This window comes from Bombus vosnesenskii, unplaced genomic scaffold (genome assembly GCF_011952255.1).
Source record: "Bombus vosnesenskii isolate JDL3184/JDL3185 unplaced genomic scaffold, Bvos_JDL3184-5_v1.1 scf7180000013267, whole genome shotgun sequence".
In the NCBI taxonomy this organism is placed as follows: domain Eukaryota; kingdom Metazoa; phylum Arthropoda; class Insecta; order Hymenoptera; family Apidae; genus Bombus; species Bombus vosnesenskii.
In genome coordinates, this window is record NW_022882927.1 from 1,652,613 (window position 1) to 1,673,232 (window position 20,620).

Genomic DNA, 20,620 nt, shown 5'->3' on the forward strand with positions numbered 1-20,620 from the left:
TACAGTTTTTAAGTGCATTATTCACAATAAACATGAATTTTTATAATGGTATGTTAGACAAAGGTACCGATACGCGGCGACACGACGTAGCCATGCTGTATTATGTGTCGGCGCTTTACATTTTTTGTTGTATGATGCGGTTTTTGGGTTTAAGCCTCTGGGGAGCGGAGCTTTCGACGAATGTGTTTAGGCTTTCGTGACTGACTGTACGTCTAGCCACGACATTCGTCGATTTTATTATCGAACGTAGCAGAAGCGTGTACTGAGAGTAAGTTGGAAAGATCGGGAGAGACTTATCCGTATTTTTTCGACTCTTCGTCTATTAGCCCGTTAAGGAGAAGGGGAAGCACAAGAAAAACAAAGTAAATAAAACGAAGAGAAATAGACGTAGAAATATAGTTGATCGCGGTGCTTTTCACTAATGTCAGCAGTCGCCGGTGGTTTTCAGGCCGACAACACGAAACGGGGTCACCGATCGCATTGTACTGCTTTAGCGAGTGGAGGACCGAGGCACTTCGCAACAATTCATGCACTTTTGACCTTTGCCGCGTTCTCTCTCCGCGAGAGAGTGCAACTGGAACGGCCTACTTCTTGCATGGACTCGAGACGACGCTAATACAATTTCGAGACGGCGTCGAGGGCAAGTATCAGCGCGACGCAGCTTGTGTACGACTGAGAATATATTTTAATACCTATACATATATACATATACACAGACCTGTGTCGATATACACAGATGTCTCGGCAGATACATTCTAGATAACGTTTATTAACGATTTCACAGAGGGTGTCAAACTGATTTTGCTCATTAAAGATAACCTTGGACGATATTCGCGATAGTTGCAAGACGGAATATTTAGTTATCGTGATATATAAAATTTATCTGACCAAGAAGTGATTTATTTTAGTGTCTATTAAGTATGGATGTACATATACCAAGTAATATCTTTGTCGATTAATATTTACTCAGTGATACATTGCCGATTCAGTCTTTCGTTCAGGTATGTAGCGCGGCAGAATTTTCAATGTATTACATACTTGTTCTCTCGATCCTATTCAAGTAAATTTATTTATGAATATCGTAAACCTCGAGCTATATTGAACTGCATGGTTTCGCAGAATCTTCTTTAAAACTTGGTTTGCCTATTCGAAGTCGAATTCCACGGTGAAAATAATACATTTTACCGTTCGCGAGTAGTTTTTTAGACCACCGATATTTCTCGCCGATTGGAACTTTCTGTCGGACACATGCTTATTAAAGCACGAGGAGAGGCCATGGCTACTCCTTCCACTATTCTATTTATCGTTCTACGCCGGTTTTATTGGAGTTCTCAGGGGTAACCGCTCAAAGAGCCAGATTTGGGATGTTAATTTATTCCATTTCGTCGAGGAAAAGGGCTTCATGAAAAATCTAGGCCGGATTCCACCCACGTGTAGCTTCGAAACGTGCTTCCAGTCATTCCACAGCATCCGTGTTAATCATCCAGTGGACAGCAGGAAGTCAGGCCGGTGAAAATAGTACGCTCTATACTATTAGTTTCGCAAATATGAATTCATTTTGACTCGCTTGATATTATATAAAAACAACGATTATATTTTTATTGTCGTAAATAGCGATATTTTTACGACACTTTGATCTTCTGTTCGGATGCAATTATACATTGAATTATTATACTTTGAAAAAGTTCGCAAGTAATTTATAAAACATTTTTCACGTTACATCGTGAAATCGATCTTCATTTTTTTTATTTTTTTTATTTTTTGAGACACAGCTACTAGATATTGTATGTTATAAGATTCGAGGAAACGTCAAGTCATCTTGGAGATGACACTGCTATTAAATTCGTCACTAAACGTGTGACGAATGCCATTCTATATAGCTACTGAGAAAGTTAGCATTTAAAGTTAAGTTCTCTGATACTATATTCTGTTATACATACCGGCTCCCCATAGAACTGATCGGCGAAAGTATTTCATCGTCGCAGAACTTCCTAATTGTCAATATATCGCTGTATACAGCTTCTAAAGTTTAATTTGCGAAATTTATACCACGCTGTCCTTGTGATTCGCATTTTACCTGACTTTGACATGCAAACCGCGCCAATTACCACTAAATACATTTACCTAACAGCTGTCCTGCCTATTTCGTGTAGCTTGCAAAACGAAACTAACAACGTTCGACCACCGAGTCGACTATATACCTAGCGTAGCCAGGCTGGGCCTTTGTCACGAGAAATTTATTTACAGGACAACATTCCTATTCCGAATGGTTGTCGCAACGGATATTACCACCGCAGTCTACCGCGATGAGGGGGAAAAATACGATTCTTATTGACCTTCTGTCCTAGTGGCTTTAGGAATATGAACTAAATTAACATTTTGACTGCCGCGGTGACCCAAGCTATTTTACTAAATTTTTTAGAATAGTTAAAATAAGGTGGACCGAACATTTTTCAGCGAATGTTATAGCGTGGTATATTTGAAGTTTCGTTTCAAGTTTAGCTTTTTGTGCTCGATAATATCGTAAGCGATTCTCGCGAAGGGTTGCACAGCGATATGGTCACAAACGTCTTAAACGAACATTTATCCGGCGTTTGCGTTCCTCGAACGACCGTTCTTTTATCCAGATGTTGGAATTATAGCGTAATGGCGTAACCGATTCATTTGCACAGTTCTCAGATATCTTCAACGATCGTTCGAGAAGTGCTTATTGTATACGGAAAACGCGCGTAAAATTTTTCTCATACACCGAACAATTGCAGCGAAACGAGTTTAAGAATTTTCAGTGAAATTGTCGCTCTACGGAAATCTTTTGTCAACCGCTGGCTGCTTATTGGAAATGAAGCCGAGAAAGATTTATCAAAAGGTTGCAGGCTAGGTTTAAAACGTGGGTTAGATTATACTTTCAGCGATTATAATTTCGATATTAAGATCCTTATAGAAAGAATATGAACGTAATTATTTGTCATACCATTAATTCTAGCATTTGAATGTAATTTTTTTTATTATTATTTAAGTTATTAACTTTCTTTTAATTTTGAAATAATATTTTTATAACGCGAGGAAATGTATACTACTTTAAACGTTAATTTTAAAAGGCAAACGCTTTAAGGATTTTCTCCAACTTTCGATAGCAATCATCTGGCACAAATCCAAAGTTAAACGAACGTTTGATTAGAACTTTGAAAAAGTTCCCGCGAACTTCAGTTTTCCTGATTTGTTTCTGTTCATGTATCTTTTTAATCCTGCTAATAAGGCTGCTAAAACTTGAAAATTTCAGAACAGCGTTCCCAAAATTCATGCATTGATCTTCGATTAACATCGTTATCGCTCGCTCCACCTTCTACGTAGGGTATTCATTTATTTCTTGAAATGACCATTTAACGGATTACAATAGAAATTTTGTCAACGTTTCACTTCGGTATTCAGAAATTATTCGATAAAAGAATAAACAGTATGAATGTAAGAATACAGTAAAAGTTGCGCGATTAAACGGTTATCTGAACTTACACTAGCAACGAAAATATACAAGTCCACGTCTAAATCTTGAATTTAATAGGAAATAGTTACCTAAAAATGTGACGATCTATTTCTAACTTTTTACTGCAGAAGAAATCAAACTATCGTTCCACTATTCAAAGATAATAAATTTTGTTCCTTAAATATTTTAACAATTTTTATCAATGTCCATCGGGGAAAAAAAATTATGGCGCTCGCGTCGGAGCAAATATTAGCATATTCCGGCTGCCTCCCCTTTTATTTGATTCAATCCTCAAAGAAGATACTAAAAATATCGCTGTTTTAAGTGTTTGCCCAAGAGGTGTACCGAAGGTTGACTTCAAAGGAAGTGAAACATTTACAAAGAGGTCTCCATTGTCCGCCAATGTCAACAATTCTTTTTACGCAAAGCGAAACGACGTCTGTCGACCAAAACTCATGACGGTTCGATGTTTTCTACGTTTCAACAGACATAGAATAGCCTTGTATATACTACTTTTAATTTAACATTAAATCTACGGAACCATTCGAATCGACTACTATCATATTTTTCGTCTTTTCAGTCATTAAAAAGAATTTTTTATAATATTAATTTTTACTTTTATCGAGACAGAAACACGACGTACGTATATTACTGGTACTTATTTATTTTTGTCCTATTGCTTTAATCCTAATCAACGACGAATAATATATTTGGCTAAATATTAAATGTTAGCTAGTTCTACCGTCAGACCATCTTCGTCTTCTCTTGTTTTTTCCCTACTGTCCGTTATGTTTAATACTTCAACCGTATCGAAGAAAAAATTCCGAGATGACACGGTATTCGTATAAAGAAGCGCGTAGAATCGATCGCATTCGGTACAGCAATTTTGGATTACAGTATTCGCTTGTAATGGCTGAGAACGTACATTTCCCCTGTGCTGGGATCGCCTTCGAAATATCGCGCGGATGGATACGAGCTTTTCTACCCTGGTGCTGGCTTTAAGTGGATTTAGCCGTGCGAGATCGCTCCACATTCGGAACCAATCGATGGTGCAATTTTAATGAAGCCCCGTCATTTGCTTAATTCATATTTACGGACGCGCTATTTGCCAGGATTAAAGTCCTGTTTCGTTTGTCCGAAACATCTTTTTATCATATACGCGTGTCATGTTGCATTCATTAGCCCAGAACGGTGAATAATGCGTGATTTAATGTCGTTCGACGGAACACCGCGATTAAAGTCTCGCGGGAAAAGTTTAATAAATATCGACGTCGTTAATGAAGCGGATAACAATGTTATAGAAACTCCGGCGAAATAGGAACAAAACAGACGCGTTTAAAGTAACATTTTAAATGGCGATGATGCTATTATATGTTCCGTTGAGTAATGAGTAACGATCCAGCTTTTGGATACAGTCAAATAAATTCACGACATAAGTTTAAATCAGTTCCAAAAGAACGAACGATTTATTTCCATAATCTATCGTAAGAAGATGCCACGAATGACTGTACATGTTAAAGTTAAATTTATGTAGGAATGTTAACTTATAATAATAAGTTAACAGAACAAACAGTATGATAAACACAATATCGTTGCACTCTCACAAAATCGAATATAACATCGCGTTTCGCGTATTCGTTTCTCACTGATTCTACGTCACAACAACACTCTCGACCACGATAAATTCCACTCTGACAGCACTTTCCACGCTCATTTTCCCCTTAACAAACCTTGGTAACGCCCCTTGACAACATTAACATATCTTGACAATGTTTATAAACAATTACCCCTCACGCCACGCCCTTCCCTGACGTCACACCATCCCATATTTATAAGGCAGCGAATCAGATGTCTTCGGATACTTACTGCGTACCCTCGATAGTCTCAAGTACCCTTCATAAATCTCAGGAATTTCCTAGTCGAGGTCCTTCAAACCGAACAAACATCTGTTTTCCGAATCGTTTCTAAAGACTATTGTCTACTACGGAGTTTTACTCACGTACGATGTAACTTTCCTCCTACCAACTACTTTCTCTCGAGGGCGGCTAAGACCCTTCCTAGTCCACCAACCTTCGTTTAACCAATTAACAACGAAGCCTATTTCCCTCACTCTCTTAGCCAAAATCGACACCAACAAATCCGATGGTCCCGTGCGCTGGACACACCCATCCTTAGCTTTCCTCCGCCACAGCATCGTCACCGAACTGCACTGATTTCCCATCCTTCGTACAGTCAACATCCTTTGACCGGGAATACACCCGTAGATCAGTCACTCACTCATCTTACACATACGCACCAGCGTAACTATCTTCTTTACAAGTTGTTAGAATAAACGGTGATTTATAACTTACTATACAGTGTTACATTCATCGAACCACCTCTGTTATCTTAACCGAAACAGGGGAACGACTATTAGGCGGCGTCGATTAACCGAATCGTAGCGAGAATTTACGCCTCTCGCTGACGCGTTTTCCTAGCGACCTCGTCTCTCCGTGAACGGTCGTAACACATAATATTCTAAAAAGAAACGATATGTTTCGAAGTAACTTCGTATCGCCCCTCCCGTAATCGCTGGAATTGTGCATGTTCTCTCTTTTTGCAAAACTGGTTCCGGTGAATCCCGAGTGTATCTCCGATGGTTTGGCTAAGAGGGAAACTTAAAATTCCACGCGTTCACCGGTCGAATCAATTTGACAAATCGGTCGTGCCGTTCGTTTCCTGTTCTACGAAGAATTTCAGCCGGTTTCCGATATTTTACAGTTAAAAGTCTGCTTGTTGGAAATTCAGTATACGCCGTCTTTCGCACGGCTGCTTCTGTATATGCGCAGATCGGTCGTGCGTGCACGCGCACAGGCCTCTGTTCAAGAGTTCATTTGCTTTCGCTAGAACGGACACCGGAGGATTGGTCCTCCCTGTGTGTACCGACGCACCTGTGCACGACTGTACAGACTGTTTCTAAATTGGATGATCAAAGTGCCATGGTACGTCACGTGGCTACCAATACGAAAAGACATGGTGATTATCGGTCCCAAATTCCCATGCATCCTGATAAGGAAAAACTGTGATTTATGCACTTCTAGATTATGTTGATGATAAAATGGCATTACGAAGTCGAATATTCAATAAAACCTTAAGCGAACAATTTTCAAAATGTGCCGCGTCACGTTATTCTTTAATACCCTATTTATAGGAAATCTGTTTAGACTTGTAGATTATTAATATTTAAATTATTTAACGAGGAAAGAAATGTATCTTGTATTCGTCATACTTATTTGATGTTCTATTCGTGGTTTATTTAACCGTGTTTTTGGTTTACTTTAAACTCAATCATATTTCCCTTATTTTGAATACACTTCTAGAAGTTTGAGGAAAGTATTAAAGAAATTTCCTTAATGCGCATTGTTTCCCGTCTTAACTGCGTGCTAAAGTTTTTCTTAAGATATCCAAAATATATTTACTTCACGTAACAAGTTTAGAATAAGTTGCTTATTAAAACAGTGAGATCGGCATATAGATATTCGAGGACTGTGGCAAGGCTAAGTAAGACTCGTATCTCTATGGGATCGATGTCATATGTGTACATAATTGTACTCGTATATGGTGGCTCATTTCTCCGAAATGTTAGTGACGCGTTCCTCGAGCTGAACCACGGCTCCTTCTTGTAATTAGTGCAGCCACGAATCCATTGGATTTCGTGGTTGGGCCTGGAAGCCTCGTCGAGCAGCTTTCATCGTACGTTTTAATCAGCGTATAATTATATTAGAAGATGGTCGGGAGCTGCGGAATAGCAATTAAACGTCTTGTGAAAAATATCTGCGGTTTTTGTTTCAGATGCAGAGAGCGGTGCTACTGCTCTGTTGGCTGCCGCTCCTCAACCACTGCCACGCCGTAAATCCAGGTAATAGAAAGATACTTTTGCCTAGCTTTTATTAGAGCTGTTCTCTCGTTAACTTTTAAACCGTTCTATTGCCTCCTCTGCGATGTTCGCGTAATTTCGTGCCGTTTTGAAACGAGATATTGCTTCCTAAACAACTGGACGTGTTCCGCTTGATATTGAGAATCGTTGTTGACAACTAGACTGCAGGTTTTTAGGCGTTACCAAGAAACTTGAAACTACAAAAGTGCAGATAATACGAAAGAGTATATATAATATGCAAAGTGTAGTATTTTTTATAATGCTTGGTATTTTACAATACTTTATTTGCATCCGGTATACCCTGATACGTTTTTTCTTTCGAAATGAAGATTAAAATTCAACTGAACGGTCAAAGCGCCACACATGTGGATATTTTTGCACATGGCGTGGTGTACGTAGAAATACGTAGGATTTCAACGAATTAAACAGGCAACGGTTAAAACCAGCGTTTAAAATAAATTCGTTTATCTCATTTCCCAAGAGGATATATGAAAAACTTGTTTCACAATACGCTTGAATTGTTTAACTTATGCGCTTTGTACTTTCTACACAATTTCGTATCTAATTTATCGACCCACGTACAATTTTAATTAATAAATATACCAGTTATGAAATACAAAAAGGCCAACCTTTGCCACCAATCTAAAACTGCTACCTCGCGTATAAACGATCTTTTATATTCCAACATTTTTCCCACGCCAATAAAACCCTTAACAATTTCATCCGACGCGCTGTCGTAAATTTCCATCCAACTTCCGAAATGGCTCCGCCGTCGAATCATTAAAGTTACAAACGACAAAATGTTTCCGCGTTTCACGGAATGTGCTCGCCCCGAATGCGAAGCTCGTCGGAATACATATCCGAAGAAAAATTAACGTCCATAAAGTCTTACGGAGCGTAGACACGATCGATTTAACGTATTATTTTCCGGGAACCGATAAAATCGATCGTCGTCCAACTTCCGATTATCGCGCTAATGCTAGTCGCGTTCACGCGGCGCATCCATCTGAATCTCTTAACCTGCCACGGCCCTCGAATTTTTATATTCTAATCGTTATATTCCAATTTTTATATTCCTCGAATATCTATATCCGATACTTTTACTACCGGACAAGCAGAGAGACATAAAATATTTTAAGTTCGAATAAAATTCATTCGTATCAATAAAACGATTCTTTCGTATTTTCTTGAAAATCAAGAAATGTTTGAACAGAAAGGGGCGATTCAGTCGAAAATGACTTAAAGAACGCAGCTGGGTTAATATTTCCCGACGTAATCGGTCAAAGAAACGGAATATTGTTTTTACAGGAATTCCTCTTGGTTATGTAACATTATAATATATCTCTTTCGTAATTCCAATGCTATGCCATACATTTTTAATGCAATAAGATGCGCAACATGAAGTAGGAGGTTCTTACGCCCGTATAACTATTTGCGATTTAAGAGCATACAGTGATGCGTAGAATGAAAATATTGTCTTTCACAGTGGCGCGCAGTAGTATAGGACAATGATCAAGCTGGCGAGGCAGCGCTCAGGTTGCATCTAGGAGCGTAATGCTCTAGAAATGAATAAGTATATACTTTCAACCCCATTAGCGTACAATTTTTTTTTTTTTTACTTAACCGGTTAAAAATGCACGCTTTGTCTTCAGTGGAATTGCTTCTTGGCTGTATAATAATATATCTTTTCCTAACTTTAATAATACATCTTACGTTTTTAATACAATGGGAAGCAAAAAGGAAGAGATAGAAGGTACAAGAAAGCAAGCGTTTTTATAAATACGAAAACGTGATTGTATTTATTAATAGAAAAAGTGGTTAGTCAGCAGTGTTCGTGTCTCACACAGGCTTTTGCATTTTGGACAGTTAGCTGTGCTCGTGTCTCACCCTTAAGGGGTTAATGTATAGCCGGAAGTTAGGCGTTTGAACGTATCTAGGCAACATGCCGGACAAAAACACTGCTCGACCCAGGATCGTTAAGAATCGCCGCACGATGATGGTCGCCGGTTTTATTCGAAGTCACGAATCGCAAGGATACACGAGCTCAATTCGTTTATCTCTCTCTCCCTTCCCCCTCTGCCGGTACGCGTATCGCGACGCTTATTTTATCATATCGGAAGCGTGTTACATGCTTTGGCTAGTCTCGTGATACAACTTCCGTTGGCGTTGAGAGGTTCACTTGTACTACTGATATCACTCGTGCTGATATCGCTTGAAGAATGGTGCGGGTGAACGCGTGGCATGTATGTACTTTGGTTTGATGCAGGATAGTTTATACGGTTTTGCAAATCAGATGACTCAGAGAAATATGTTTCTAGCTATTTCTGTAGTATTTATCAGGGGGATCATTGAGATGTTGCGATTGAAAAGGCTGCAACTTTTATCACTAGACCGAGGGTGTTTCATTCGTTGTAATTTACAATGAGGGTGTTTGATGGATCGTGAAATTTCTCATAAATGCATAGGTATTCGCTTGTCTATTTATTATAACGATGTTAGAAACATTAATTGAGAATAAAAGGACGATGGTATCCGAAGGTTTTAAAAATTAGATTGATAAATGGAATGTTTCGTGTATTTTCAAGAAATATTTAGACCAAATTTTGCTGAACGAGGAACGAAAGATTGCTAATTTACTCGTTTTTATTCGAAAATTGATAAAGATTACAATCCATAAATTAACAATTTTCAAATTATAGATATTTTATCGGACTCACTGAAGCACATAAATTAGAGTACGCGCAGAGATTTCAGTTAAAAATACAGATGAAAAATATTGATATATGATCGCTTGGAGATAAAGCGAAACATTTTGAATATCCGAAATCACTATGTGCATGCTTTGAAAATTGTAGTTATTAACCAGCTAATGACCTCCTGGGAACGGTAATAACTTGAATTATGCTTTCATTATTGTACTTCGTGGGAAGTAACTCATACTTTTGCACGTGAATTACTACCTATAATAAACTGTAATGATAATAAACTTTCTTTCGTTTGTAAAATAGATGAACACAAACAGATTTCCTGATAAAAGTAGCTTACTGATATGATTAGTATAAAATTTGCATGCCTACGTGGTAATTTAAAGTGCTAAAGGGAGTAATTCATGTAGCATATGTGATGATACTGGTATGCGTGGTGCCGCGTAGACAAGTTATGCTTTGGCCAGTATGGGCAACGCTATTCTCGCGTCGATTATTTTTGACAGAATGTAAATTAGTTATAAAATTACAAATAGAGAGATTCGGGATACTTTTTTTTCATACATGATTTTCATATTATACATAAGTATATATATTAAACTAGATTATGTAAATGGGTTATGAATGTTAAGTGTTGCTGTGCTATTTATCTCTTTTAAATTAATTGTTAAATACGAGAATTAGATCATAGAGAAGCTTTCCAAAGCCAGAAGTTGCAAATAAATTAAATTATCTGTCAATCTATAGTTGTAGTACACGTGCATCGGGTTTAAAAACTCTCAGTAAAATAAGATAGTCAAACGTTACTAGAGCATGCTGCATAGAACGCTATGTTATCCTTTGAATAGTATAAGCAACAAATGAAACTTTCGCGAAACTCGGTTTGGTTTTCAATCTAAAATGCAAAATTTGATGAAAATTCTTTGACCTAGGAGAGGAGATAAGAAACTCTAACTAACTTAACTACTCGCATAATTAAAATTCTTTAACCTCGAAAGTAATTTTTTAACTTCATTTACAATTCATGTTTTAGTAAAGTACTTCCTTTAAGCGATCTTGTTTTCTCTGCTGGGCGAGAAACGTTCGTTTCATATTTTATAGCAAAATTTACTTTCGTCCAGAAGCTCGATCGCTTCGTGACACTTCTTTTTCTACAAGCTGTAGTTCGATGTCTTGTTTCGAGGAAAACTTATTGTCTCGACGTACTTTAACCTTATATCTCTTTAAATCTGAAGGCAAGTAGAAAATGTAATATTTGGTATCGTTAGATTGGTTAGCAATAAATTTAACATTAAATCTCTTTCGATTGTTTTCATATTTTCAACCATATATTTGGTAGCAAGATTTTAATCCCATAACACGTTGATTTATACCTTTATGCAAAAATTTGTAAATGAAGCGACTTAAGCATTGTGTTTGGAAGTTGGACAATGTAAATGTGCATATCCGCATTTGATTACTGTTCATTTTATTTATACAATACCGTTTTTGAACAAAAAGAACAGACTATTGGAATATGTAAAAACTCTCTGACCTCAAAGGCATATTGCTTTTCCAATATTTTAATAATAATATCTCGATATTTCAGTAACATTGTGTAACGTAGGGGCATTCCAATTCGTGTCATTATACATACTTCCTTTGTGTATATTACAGCAAAATTTTAATGATTTTGGAACATTACATTTCTGTGCTTGCAATTGATATTCGTTTTGCTGCAATTCATAATTTTTACTAATATCTCCGAAATTACACTCTTAATTATATCTCTATATTATATTTATTATGATAACACTTTTGCCCCCATTTATGCAAAACGAATCGAAATTTTTACTCTCTGACGATATCGCTTATCAATGGAAATATTCATGGTAATATGAAATCACAGGCAAAAAGTGGCGCATTTCATTTCGCTTTTCCGTTAATGATATTCGCGAGATTATTCGTAAATTACTAGACTATCTGCGTATCTTAATTAGCCCTGGTATAATTGCTTCACGCAGTCGTGCTGTAGGCTTCGTCTAAATTAACGTTATGCTAAATACTGTCGCGCTTAAACGGTGTATGCCCGGCCACCATTATTTTTGCAATTTCATTGGTAATTTATCCGACGTTTCTCACTATAATTACAATGAAACGTGCGCTTGATAAACTCATTAGCGATGAGAAAAGCGTTTCAAACAAATTATTGTTCCTTTATAAAGACAGCAAATAAAAAGCTACAGACGTAGGAACGGAAGTTAATCGAAAATTGTTTTCTACGTAATTACTCATGATTTCGAGTAATTGAAAATCTATGGCCACAGAGTTTAATCGGAAGCAAGTTTCATTACATTCTAATTTAAACTAAACTCAATTCATCAATATTTGCTGGTTTCTAACTACTGGTTTCAAATCATGAATATTAACTTTCCAAGCTATCGCGTTATTTCTCCTATCCTTCGCTCGATGCGCCTTTCTTAAAAACGAGAAAAGCAGAATTCAGAAACCGAAGGAATAAACCTTTAGATTTTCCTATGAAATACATTTTAATTCTATTTTATAGTGTACAGTCTGAATTAGTTCAGTTTTGACGTACAATTTGTCCAATACCTGGCATACCTGGATTAGTGAAATTAATTTAAATTACCAATACTATCCATCAGCTCAGTTCGTGTCTCATTCTACCTCATAAAGTTTCCTGTAAGGAGACTCAGCTATGTCACGATTTCTATTTCGCCGTACATTTCATTTTTCACGGGGTTTGTCCTTGTACCGCACGTTCATCTAGCGAACAATACAGTAGAATTTACATCGATGTTAATCGTACGTCAGCCGACGTCGGGGCGTAGTTGTAACAACGATTACACGAAACAAAAATTACGATTTTAATTAAAACCCATCTACTAAGCGCAAATTGCTTCACGCGAGAGATAACGTATCAGGGCTTATTTAGCGCGGAGTAATTACATCCTGCGAGTCCTCGAATATCTAAAGACTGTCGTCAAATTCTAATTATTGTTTACGAGTCTGATTATTTGTCCTGCGCGGTGAACATATTTTAGTTTTGCACATGAACGTTCGATCGAATATTCATAGAACGTTCGAAGTCGTCTTAATGAACACGCAATTAAAAATGTACCATTAAGTACAATTTCTATCAAGTACAAATATAATAATAGTATATTTTATTATTTACTACTATATTGCTACGTTCATAAATTATTTAAATATTACTGGTTGTCGCAATATTGGCTGTTTTAGAAGATTTTTGTTTAATATTGCTCATTCAGTGGCTACAAAAAGTACTTGTACCTACATACTCGTATTCGTTAATTTTCCAGTAGAAACTTAGCAATGTATATGTGTATATACGTATCCTTAATGTAGCCATAATAATAATTGCAGATTGCAATTTGTTGCATCCAAGGAAGTTTCCAAAAAATGGAAACGTATTCTTACTCGGTGAGAAAAGTGCCAAGTTCCATTAGACGCGTGCAGTCCTACCAACATTATGTAAAAGGTAGATGGTATTTAATTTGGCGAAGCATGCAACGAGGTTCATTGCGTCGTCTAACGTCGTTGAAGATGTTACACCATTGCACCGGTGCATCCACGTGTGGTCAATAGCACGGAACAGACGTTGTTTCGTATGCTCTTTGTGCTTTGGTTGTTTCCCTCTTTCTTGTTGGACAATTCCCTTGCCTGTCTCGTCTAATGTGATACACCTAAAAAAAAAAAAAAAAAAAAAAAAAAACAAAGTATTTCGATCACTTTTCTAGATCTTTATGTTCTTGTTTCATTGTTAATGTCAGTTTTGACATTTTAATATTTCTACGATCTGTTTGAAAACAGAATTTATCATGCCTTGTTGCTGGCAAAGTAGGTAGATTAATTCAGGATGTGGTGAAATATATCTGGTTTTCATCGCCTTTATCTTCGTCGCTTTTTTCTTCAGCTCCTTCGTATAATGGCGTATACATATCTTCAAATATTTTCACGCGTGTATTTTCTCTGCATTGTCTGTTAATACCGAGTTAGTCGAAACGATATAATTTTATTATTAACCACATTATGAATTCTACTTTCCTTAATTATACCGAAAAGTTTCGCAACTATCTATACAAGTTAATTGATTAATTCGATTCAATAGAACTTTCTTCGTTTCCTTGGAAAGAACATCCTTCTCCGATAACGACGAATTTTCTAAACTTTTAGGCCGCAGAGTTTTATTTCGATTTCGTCAGATAAAAAGTGGCAGCGATACGTGGAAAAACTGGAAATTTGCAATTTAAAAGATTTCACGATGCATGTCGACAAGTTGGCGAAGAACGGCGGTAATTTGAAGGCGGTAATTTTTTCGTCGATTCGTTTCGCAGGGGCTTGAAACTTTCCACGACGCGTTCTGCCACGTAACCATTGCGATAATTTGTTCGCCGCAATATGACGCGGCATCCGAAAAGGAAGTGGAAGTTTAGATCTAATCAATTCGGTTGTCACGCTGCCGCGAATAATTTCACCAAGTTTCCGGACGTGCCAGCCAAGAAATCTCGATGTAGCCGCAGGCCAAGAGTTCGCTATTACAATCTTAGACCGGCGAAGGAATATGCTCGCTTTCGGCTTTGCCGGAAGTTTAATAATATCGTTCCGCGGAAGGTGGCGAAACTTTGACTTCATCCAGACTCTTGTTCAGGATCTTCGTATGTGCGAATTCACTCGGCCTATTTCATGGTACGCGCCAAGTACATCAAACTGAGAATAGCGTCTGACGAGGAAATTGCACCATTGTGCATGCGGTATCGCGATTTATAGTTAGTAATAATTACGCTATTATACCATTACGTACAATTTTCTTCCAGTTAACCGGTCAGAAATGCGCCTATAATTAAACTTCTCTCTTCTCTAGGTACATTTTTCTCCACTATCGTATAACCGAATGTTCCATACTATTTATTGATTTTTTATAATTCCTGGAATTCATAAAAAAAGGTTAAGAAAGGTCAAGGTAACCAAGAACAAGGTTTTATTAATTTATGGCTCTATTGTGTGCCTGAGTATTCGAGAAGTCGGACCACTGTCTCCGTTTTTTTGTCGCGTGCCCCATCTGACTTTTCTTCCCTTCTTCAAGCTGTTATAAATTGTGCGTTTTACCTTGGGTGACCTGACATATCTCAACATGGATCTATCAAGTCACATCTATATATATGATGGTTAGATATTGTAAGGCATAGGGTGTCCGAATAACTTTATACCTACTTCCTATAACTCATAAATATTTTTGGTCTTATCGTTACTAGCTTTTAGTCATAGTCAGTTCTCTTATTGTTTCAATTCCTACTTTCCAATCTTTCTTACAAAGGACCATGTCCAAAGTTTCCAATGATAGATGTGTCCATAATCAATCGTGTAATAGTTAATTGGTATTCCGTTAATCGAGATTCCATTGTATTGCCGAATTATCATAATCGACGTACAAAATAAACTAATTATCGTAATGATCAATTCAAGGATTTGCCATAATTATATAACGTAATTCAATACTAATGATATGGAAGCAAATTCTACATCACGGTTAGTTTAAGCATCCATTCGTAGATATCCAAATATTCGATTGAATGTGTCATACTGGAAGCCCAGTGTTTCAAAATAAGCTTGTAATGTCTCGTGGCTTTCGAGTAAGTCTGACTTCTAATTCGGAAAACTAGGCTCCCAGAGGCTTTGCACTCTTATCGCGTTTCCTCCGAGGCAAGGGAGCGAGGATGTGGTGCCACTTTTCGTGTAACGGCGAATGGAATTTGGCAACGAGCTGGAACGTGCAGTAGCTTTCGAATCCTCGTATCGGTTTTCTAAAACATTTGAAAACTAGATTCCAGTTTTTAATAAATTATATCGATCACTTTGAAACATTTTTATAGTATTTTTCTAGTTTCTGGAAAAAATTTCCGTTTTATGTCGAAGATCTTCGTAAAACATCGAAAGATCCCTGGCCCGGTTTAAACGAGACTCGCATCGAGACAAAAACTTCGAGAATCCTATCGGGATTAATTAGAAATAGCTCTCAATGTAAGGATGTTTTTACGTTAGTTTTGCATCATTTGCAAATCAAACTTAACTTACCTAGCTTGCAATTAGCGATCGTTTCTATACTAAAACTGGAATAACGTAACACAGTTTCTATATCTATTACCATTGCAGTTAGGTTACATTGCATCCTTAATGTTTCCTGATTTCAAGCGGCGAACAGACCTTGCAATCGTTGCAACGCACTCGTGCTCGTTGTACCTACAGAAAAGCTAGCGTGGCTAGTCCAATTGCTGCTGCATGTAAACTCACGACTCGGCTTCAGCGTATTACGCGAAGTGTTGAACGAGGCCGAAGTATCAGTGGAAGGTTCAGTAATAAATCGAGGAAATTTTTCCCGGCAACATCTGTGCGGACGTTACAGCCGTTCCTCTAATTGATCTAAATCGCGTCTTAACTATACTTAGTCGGCTGACCCGGCCCTTATCGATTCAATCAAACGGAAACTCGAAAGCCAGAGCCGAAACCCAATTCAACCGATTGGCAATACCGCGGTTTCATTGTGGCCTAGCACCGCGATTGTTTGACGAGCTCGCCTTGTTACCTAAGTTGCGCAAAAGTTTGTCAGGCTTTCCTGCTCGGTTGGCAATTTCAGCGTTGAACTTATTCCTGCTGATCGTCATCCGGATGAATACCGGTGCTTGGTGTTTCTCCAGAATTCTCAATGAATTTCCAATGAAAAAAGGAAACTGTGTGCACGCCTTCTCTCCATGCGTATTATCCATCGCAAGTTTCTTATAGGAAAAAAAATCCGATATCAGTTCGCTAAGAAATGATAATGAATCGCCAGTAAAAGGCTGCAGACTGTTTTGTTGCGATTATTATGCAGAATGACGAGGCCGCTGGATGCGAAGTATCGGTCCCGGATCTTCATTCATGCATTGTGAGAGCAAAGAGCGATTTTATCTTGTGGAAATAACTGTATATTCTAACTAACTGTATGCATATATCGCGTAGTCATTTGTTGTTTCGTTTGTTAGTAATAATCAATATATAGCAATGAAGCGAACTTATTTGGAATTATTGAGATATATGTAATTTTGTGTGCTACACCGGATCAGCCGCGCAGTACACAGATATATACACGTATATGAGTACGAGTGTGTGTGGGAGTATGTGCGTACGCAGCGTACGCAAGGTGGTGGAAAGATGATGAGACTAGAAGAGTGCCGAAACACGTGCAATGGGTATCTATGAATATCTTGTAAATCACATATTAAGTAAACACAAAACTATTTTATTATCATCTCTACGTGTAATGTAAGTGTTCCGACATGTTTATTTCGGCAATTACGATCCACAATTCTCGACAGAAATGAATCTAGTAGACGTAAGGAAGCATCTTATCGAGGAAGAGCTACTTAAATGAAATAATAATGAAATTTTTCGAATGTTATTTTGAACGATGTTCCTTAAAGCGTAATTTAGTTAATTTAGTATCAGATTTTAGTATAAATATAGCTTTACAAAACAACTAAAGCCAACTTTACAAAATGAATTTATATCGATAGGTGCAACGAATAAATATAATATCGTCAATATGGTACACAATTTTTGGTACGGAAGATACTAGAATTTATAGCGTGTCAATTTTTAAACCTTGTTTTATCCGCCATTGTATTTACATTTATTTTTTAATAGCTTTAATTCTTCTCTGGGTTCCATAAAAATGTTTCATACTGGTTCGATGGAACGAAGTACGACTTTTCGCTATTGTTCTATTCGTATTGTTCATTTATTTCAAGTGTTATAACGGGAACTTCATTTTTTTAACGGAGATTCAATTGAAACTAAGGGAGAGAATTTCGTATTATCGAGAAGCGAGCGATCGTTGGCTTAGCATCTCGAACTCTGTAAGCACCTTTAAATAAAGAAGAGGATCAACTGCGATTTCTCCGTTATCTCTGGAATTCTCTCGATAGTAAGGCGAGAATTTCCTTCTGGAACTTGATCGTCTTATGAACACGTGGAACAGCAAAGTTGAGTTGTTTCCGACCGGTTTGCTGTCTGGATTTCGAGGGCAGACAGATCGCAGGTAGATTAAAAAGTTGTACAGCCTACGGTCTTAAATGGAAGTTTTTCACCAATACTATTACCGTATGTATCCCAATATTCCTTTATTGCTATGTATCAATCGATCGAGATATGTTCAATTAAAACATTTGAAAGTCATTAATACGATTAACACAGTTCACTTTACTTTTCATCGATTTTATAAAACATACCGTCATTGATCTATCTTTAAAAACATTATAAAAGACACTTCTTCTGTCGTTTCTCTGTCTAATATCTACGAAGGAGAAAGCTCGGGTATATATTATTTCGAAATATTATTTCTAGGTAAGATGATCCCAGCTCTTGGTCCATTCTTGCAATTGTACGGGATAACATGTTCAATTATTCTAGTTGGCAGTAAAGGCAACTCAATGCTGCTTTTTCTATCGAGGTACTTCAATAATGGCAAAATCGTTACTGCTTAGTAGTTCCCCCTGTTCTGAGTACGTACAATACTCCTGTGTGTGGAGAAAGTTCTATTATCGGAAAGGAAACTCAGTATTCATGAATCGCTTGTATACAATACAATACTTTAATGGCTAAATTGTTTTGTCAGAACGAACGTTTTTACGGAAAGTTGGAGTGGAAAAGTGTGGGACACAATGTATACGATATGGATTGTTATTAAGATAATCCATTCAATATATCTACTCTGTAGGGAGTTTCACAAACGGCCATCCTTTCTATTTAATCAATATCCCGGATATTGGTACAGACCAACTGTCTTTTTAATTTTCTCCCGTCATGCATGTTGGCTTTGATATCCTACATGTGGCCATCGAATATCTTTGTTTTCGCATATTGTGTCTGTACAATAATGTTCTATCTCAGCGTTTTATTCAGTAACTGCAAGCTTAAACGCACGAATGAAATTCAGTGGCTAATGATTTGACGATAACGACTCTTTTATTTACGCTATAGAAGTGTAAACGAATTGGATGTACCGACAAACGACAGATCGCGTTTCAGTTTGCAATGCTCTTCCCGGTTGTTCGTTCGCATTCTCTTCTTTACTCAATCGTCATGTGTAATTGCAAAATTTCGTCTTCCTTGTTCCAATCGTCTTTCATTCGGTGCACGCAACTGGCAACATTTTTTAAGACTAAATAGTCACGCGTTGCGCATATCAAAAATTCCTGCGCCATTGAAAATCGCGGATTTATAATCCGCTCGAAGTCGAATATCGATAAACAAAAAACCTAGCAACGTGGACGTTGAAATTATTTAACGTCCAACTAAGCCACGTATTTCTGTGTTCGTTGCTCGCAAAGAACAGTGAAATAATCGTCCAAGAAATCACATACGCCTAACACGATTGCGGTACGCGAACCAAGCAATTTTCTCAGTTGCAGCAAGAGGCAGTAGCGGAACTAGTGGCCTCGTTTGCTGGCAGAATCACGTCTGATTCCGTAAATATGGACGCATCCCTGCGTTTATATCAGAACTTGCGCACGTCCTTGTGATTCAGGAAGATATCGGACCGTAATTCCTGTTCCCCATCTCGATAATACTCGCCGCGGCACGTGCGATGAGAATGGCGTGGCAATAAGGAATATCTCGCGACGGTTGCTCCTGAAGAGGAAAAAAGGGGGCAAGGCGGTTTGCAAGACGACGTGTAACCAGCGACCGGTTCCCGGTGGAAACGACGCGAAGTAATAACGCGAGAGGGAGAGAGAGAGAGAGAGATTCGGGCATGCCAGATTTATCGTGGCAACACATAGCAGTGACGTGACGGGAACGGCAACGAGGTCCAACGACAGCTGGTACGCACTCTCTTCCTCGCATATATTTGACGTATGTTACTACGAACGTGTAACTTGCTTCTACCGGGAGAGACAGAACGAGACTCGTAGAAAATCCTCCAAAAGATAAAGTGGTATAAAGTCGCAGGGCATATGAACAAGCGTTACCGCTTTACTTATTTGTATCGAACCACTGCGTGGATTTCATACGGTAGAGGGAAAAAGAGTTCCAGGGAATACAGGCGCGAAGATGCTAGAAATTGAGAAGAAAATGCGTGCTCTTAGCAAGTGGTTGTTTCAGAGTGTGAATATAGGGAGCTTAATAACAAGGAAGATAGCAGATATTTAAAATACAAGGAGGAAATAGCGATTGTTATATAAATGAAACTATTATAAAGCAATCTGTGTATTATGAATCTGTTATAATTAGACCGCGATTAGTTATGCAGATTCATATTTTTATTAACATAACCAACGTAATGGGACTTAGGAAGAAAATTGTTTTATCTATTAAATATTGTAAAAAGTTTTGTACCTTGGACATTCCGTATATTCTCTTTGTAGACTGGATCTCCGAACATAGGCTGGTATTAATTGAGATCTGTCCGTCAAAACGAATTTTATTTAGAATGCTATAATTATATTATGTTGATGAACTTTC

General features: G+C 37.7%; 1 protein-coding gene across 1 annotated transcript in view; it reads left to right on the top strand.

Moving 5' to 3' along the window:
• The window catches only part of LOC117230729 (suppressor of lurcher protein 1), a 524,767-nt gene that overhangs the window by 61,638 nt on the left and 442,509 nt on the right, over positions 1 to 20,620 (top strand). The window contains exon 2 of the mRNA XM_033488449.1: positions 7,313 to 7,379. Coding sequence (XP_033344340.1) covers positions 7,313 to 7,379 — 67 coding nt within the window. The remainder of the gene's footprint in view (positions 1 to 7,312; positions 7,380 to 20,620) is intronic.